A 4,772-nucleotide genomic window follows, 5' to 3' on the forward strand; every position below is an offset into this window, starting at 1 on the left:
TCCAGGCCAAATTCCATGGCTAGAACCTATGAAATAAAAAAAAAAAAGGTTGTCTAATCTAATTATCAACTCCAGGATTTTGATGATAACGAGAATCAAAAGACTAAAAAACAGAACCAACATAGACTGTCCGCCACCTTTGGTATTAAGAAACTAGGAAATGACATAAGGCCCGACATTGTGGATATGAGAGCTTTGGTACGAATAACAAACTACCACTGGAAAGTGTTACCAAAAAAAAAAAAAAAAACTACCACCGGTAAGGAGGTTAAAAAAGAGGGGCATCCTTGTGGATACAAGAGCTTGGGAACGAATAACAAACTACCGCAGGAAAGGAGGTTAAAATAAAAAAAAAACCTTCTCATCCATCTAAAACTAAAGCTGCAAATAGATTGGATTAATTCATCGTGATTTGATCCAATCTGATTCATATAGATCTGATCCAAATTATTTTAAAAGATCCATAGATTCGGATTAGATTTTAAAATTGAACCAATTTCATTTTGTGAATTGAATCTGTATTTATTGAATTTTAATATGATCCAATCCGATCAGATCTGTGAAGTTTTTTGGATTGATTTGGATTTTAAGATAAATGATTCGATCCAATCCGATCTGAATCCGATAATTTGATAAAGGACTAATCTATCCTCCCCTTGTCCAATGATTTGATGAAAATATAAATAGGCTTTTTGGATTCTTGGACGAAAAGTACAGGATATGGGGCCTCTAATAGTCTCATGCATTAGGATCAAAATATTAGTTAAGTCCGATAGTTATGTAACTAAGATTGCTTATAGATCTTTTATTTATTGATATTATTATTTATAATCTCAATCCGAATCAATTCAGATCCAGAACCAAATCGAATCCGTATTTGTTCAATCGGGGCTAGGTTATATATAGCTTCGATCCGATTCAAATGACTTGTTGAATAAAAAAATTTGATCATGGATTCGATTCGATCCAGTCTTTTATTGGACTGAGTTTGAGTTCAATATTCAGATCCGATCAAAAAATTAAATTGAATCAAAATCATTTATAATCCGACCTGCCCGAACTCATCTACACCCCTATCCAAAATTAGAGGTCATCTTTCATCCGGCAAAATTTGCATTAAGTTTGAGTTTCTCTATCCAGAAAGTATCACAAATTTATCCTCGATATGTGAATGATAAATTTATCATAAGCTTATCATTTTAAAAAAGAAATCCATCATTTACTTCTGCTGCTCAAATTGGATTTCGAAATTTGTGTAAACAGAACAGTTTGTTGCCGCTCGTTTCTATCTTATTCTATCTTTTCTCCAGGGCAACTCTGCACCTTCCTCAATGAAAAGGGGTAGCATCCCGCTACCTCCGATTTCAGCCAAAAAAAAAAAGAAAAGAAAAGAAACTCTGCACCTTCCTCTTGCCAATGCCATCCCATCCCCCTCTTCTCTGAGTGATCTGAGGTTGAGCTTGGATATAAAGGGGGACAAGGAGAATCAAGGTGGTATTGATGTGCCCACCTCTCAAGTTGGATGGTATTGGCTTGGCTATCCCAAGTCCCACAATCTGTAGGCTTTTGGTAAGCATCCACTCTGCCACCAAAGACCCTACTAAAGGTCTTTTACTAGGTTGGAGCCAAACTTGCTCCTCCTTTGGGTGTTTATTTTTATACTCTGAGAGATGCTAGTAAATTCAAAATACTAATTCAATTTCAATGAAAGGAGAGCTTATTCATATCCTACTCGTTACCTTATGGTTACACCCTGGGTTGTTTCTTTACTAACAAGGCTTCTATAAGATGCCGTAGGTATGCTATAACACAAGCTTCACGAGGCAGCTATTCCTCCAATCTTAGCACCACCCTAGAACTCGCAACATACGTCCACCAATAGATATTCACCTTATGATTCGAGAAGACTTTTATGTTTTGATATGAGACATCATGGTCTCTAGTCATTCTTCTGGAATTGGAACAACCAAACACAAGCTGCAACAAGCTAATCTCTCAGATTTTTATCGTACAAAGAGATGCATTTGTCACCCACATGGCCTAATCTCAAACAAATTACATTAAACCACTTCATCAGGGATGGGTAAGGTAAGGTGCTTGAAGGTGGTGAACCCTCCATCAACCACCAGATTGTGGCCTGAAACATACTTGGCATCATCTGATGCTAGATAGACGGCCGCCTTTGCGATGTCGATCTCCTGGCATTTAGCTCCCTTAAGCTGCCCTAAACTATCAATTATCTCTATGATCCTTTCCCTTTCTACTCCTTTATAGATCTGTGAGAATTGATGCATCACTAGTGGTGTAGGAATTGCAAAGGGTGAGATGCAGTTCAACCGGATTCCCTTGCGACACAATTCGCCGGCTGCCAACTTCACAATTCCGGCCACCGACAACTTAGAGATACTATATGGGTGTGTGCCGAGGCCCCCCATGAGACCACTTATGCTTGCAGTGCAAATGATTGAGCCTGACCCAAGAGGGCCCATGACCCGGGTAGCATGCTTGATTCCGGCTAGGGTTCCACGCACATTAACATTCATGACCCTGTCGAAGTGGTCTAGGTCTAGCTCGGAAATATCAGACCTCTCTATCGACCCGACAATGCCGGCATTGTTGTACATGATGTCGAGCCGGCCATGGCTGGTCACAGTGAAGTCTACCGCATCAGCCACCAGTTGCTCGACACTCACATCGCATGGGACAAATTGGGCTTGTGGGCCGAGCTCTTCAGCTGCTTGGGGCCCCAATTGCGAGTCTACGTCGGCCAGGATGACAGTGGCTCCCTCTTTAATGAATTCATGGGCTGTGGCCTTTCCCAGCCCACTTGCTCCACCAGTTATCAGAGCAATCTTTCCATCCAGCCTGCCACAAAACATCTAGAATTGTATGAATAGCAATGATAGATTCATGGATGTTGCTTGCTTGTTCATGAGCCTCAAATTAGTCGACTGCGACGAAGTTGTCGGCATTTTCTGTATCATTTCATTATCATCAATCTCATATAATGCTTAGCACAAACCCGAGGTTACCATTCTAAAAATGGTAATTATACAAGCATATTGGTGAGTCTAAATGTTTATATCTACATGCCATAGTGTCTTCTTCATGGGTTTTCTCCATCCATGTGGCACATATATCAAGGAATGCATGTGTTAGGTGCCACTTAAAAAGAAGCAACACGATGCTGGAAGCTATTTGACAGTAACACTTGCTGTAGTCCTAGCTAGCCTGCCTTACATAAAGATAATCACATCAAGATATATAATAATTATATCAAGATCATGCTAGGTTGCAGTGATATTTTAACGAACTCTAAAATTACAAAACAAGAGTTCCAATTTGGATTATCTAATCACCATGTTGTAAGGTTGTCTTGTTGCTAATGTGATGCAGTAATAATATTACCAATAGCAAATATTATTATTAGTGGCAAATATTTCACTGTTAAATTAGTGGCAATCTCAACATATATTCCACAAAATATTTCGAAATTTATATGAAGTCTCTTTGTGCTTTATATGCTGACGCGTGCCCGTTTACCCCACAAACCAGATAAGAAGACGGAGACTCTCACCTCCCCCGCCACGACGGCGCCGTCGACGAGAATCCGACCCGCCTCTCTCGGTAGCCACCGGCTCTTCCTGTCACCACCCTCCTGCCCCCATCACCAAAACCACCACCATTCCTTCTTTCAATAAAAAAAAAAAAGACCATAATAATTCAATCAAAAAAAAACCATGATAAAGAGAAAATATTAAAGAAAGCTGGGATCCATATATGTGTCTCATCCAATAATCCCACCAATTTACACCAATTTCATGGTACCCCTGGCCATAAAATATAATGAGAACTCAGGAGTGAGAACTTAATTATCATCAACAGGACAAGGATATCATAGGATGCTTGGAAGCATAAGAAGCAGCGTGTGAAAATATCACAAGATAAAGGAAAGAGAAGCCTCCTGATACCTGGCGATGAGGCGAAGCATGGTACGTGCCGGCGAGGGGAGGCGACACAGGCGGAGGCGGAGTCCCAGATCCTGGTAGCGGAGGACCCGATACGAGGGGCGTCTCTGTGGGCAAGACCGCCACTATATATAAAACGGCCGCGCTCGCATCTCCATGCAACGTTTTATTTTAACATAAAAATTAATATTAATAATAATATAATAATAATATAAGCTAGCGGACATGGAAATTGGAATTAAAAAAAGAAATAAAAAAATACGAAAAATATCTCGTCTGAGAGGGGTTTCGATTCTCCTGAGACACGCAAACTCGGTGTCAGAACAGCCGGGCTTTCCTTTTTATATGATATAAATATGGGACTAAAAATAAAAACTCGCTGTAGGAGAGCGATTTGTGAGCCACTAATTTTCTGCCACGTATAATCAGACGGGGACTTTTACGGCCCCGACTCAGGTGGCAAGCCGTGCCCTTACGTCGCCGAGGGCAAAGCCGGACGTCGTGCATGTGTGGGGTACAACCGCGGCTTATCTCCGAGTCGAGGTGCAAGAAAAATCCTGCCAACGACTTCTTTATGCAACAGTTGTACTTAACATTCGTGTGCTTGCTACAAAGTACAGATGTTGGGCGATTAAGATGCAGCATACCATATCTGATGCAAGTATTGGTAGAGGGGATCGGGGAGCGTGTAACGTGAGGAACACGCATGTCACAGCTTCGAGGATTGTCGTGTAGCGGGCAAAGGGGTCTGGGTGTGATTCCGTCACACGCAAGAGATCTGTGTGTGTTTGCAGGCAGGACTGG

General features: G+C 41.2%; 1 protein-coding gene across 4 annotated transcripts; it reads right to left on the reverse strand.

The window, feature by feature from the left end:
• Positions 1-1,982: 1,982 nt before the first annotated feature.
• LOC105051079 (short-chain dehydrogenase reductase 2a) lies at positions 1,983-4,130 on the reverse strand. Of its 4 annotated transcripts, none has more exons than XM_010931357.4 (3): positions 3,972-4,130; positions 3,578-3,691; positions 1,983-2,865 (listed from the first exon to the last, which is right to left on the reverse strand). In XM_010931357.4, the coding sequence occupies exons 1-3, from the start codon at positions 3,989-3,991 to the stop codon at positions 2,061-2,063; spliced, it is 939 nt and encodes a 312-aa protein (XP_010929659.1). In that variant the 5' UTR covers positions 3,992-4,130; the 3' UTR covers positions 1,983-2,060. The 4 variants fall into 4 exon arrangements, with proteins under 4 accessions (XP_010929659.1, XP_010929660.1, XP_010929661.1 ...); XM_010931358.4 differs by having other exon boundaries at positions 3,578-3,688; positions 3,972-4,128; XM_010931359.4 differs by having other exon boundaries at positions 3,578-3,658; positions 3,972-4,124.
• Positions 4,131-4,772: the final 642 nt, after the last annotated feature.

This window comes from Elaeis guineensis, chromosome 9 (genome assembly GCF_000442705.2).
Source record: "Elaeis guineensis isolate ETL-2024a chromosome 9, EG11, whole genome shotgun sequence".
Classification (NCBI taxonomy): domain Eukaryota; kingdom Viridiplantae; phylum Streptophyta; class Magnoliopsida; order Arecales; family Arecaceae; genus Elaeis; species Elaeis guineensis.

Coding starts and splice junctions, on each gene's coding strand:
- LOC105051079 (XM_010931357.4), bottom strand. CDS start 3,991: ATGCTTCGCCTCATCGCCAG. Junction 3,692..3,971: donor ATGCTTCGCCTCATCGCCAG/GTATCAGGAGGC, acceptor TTTTATTGAAAG/AAGGAATGGTGGTGGTTTTG. Junction 2,866..3,577: donor GCGCCGTCGTGGCGGGGGAG/GTGAGAGTCTCC, acceptor GTTTTGTGGCAG/GCTGGATGGAAAGATTGCTC.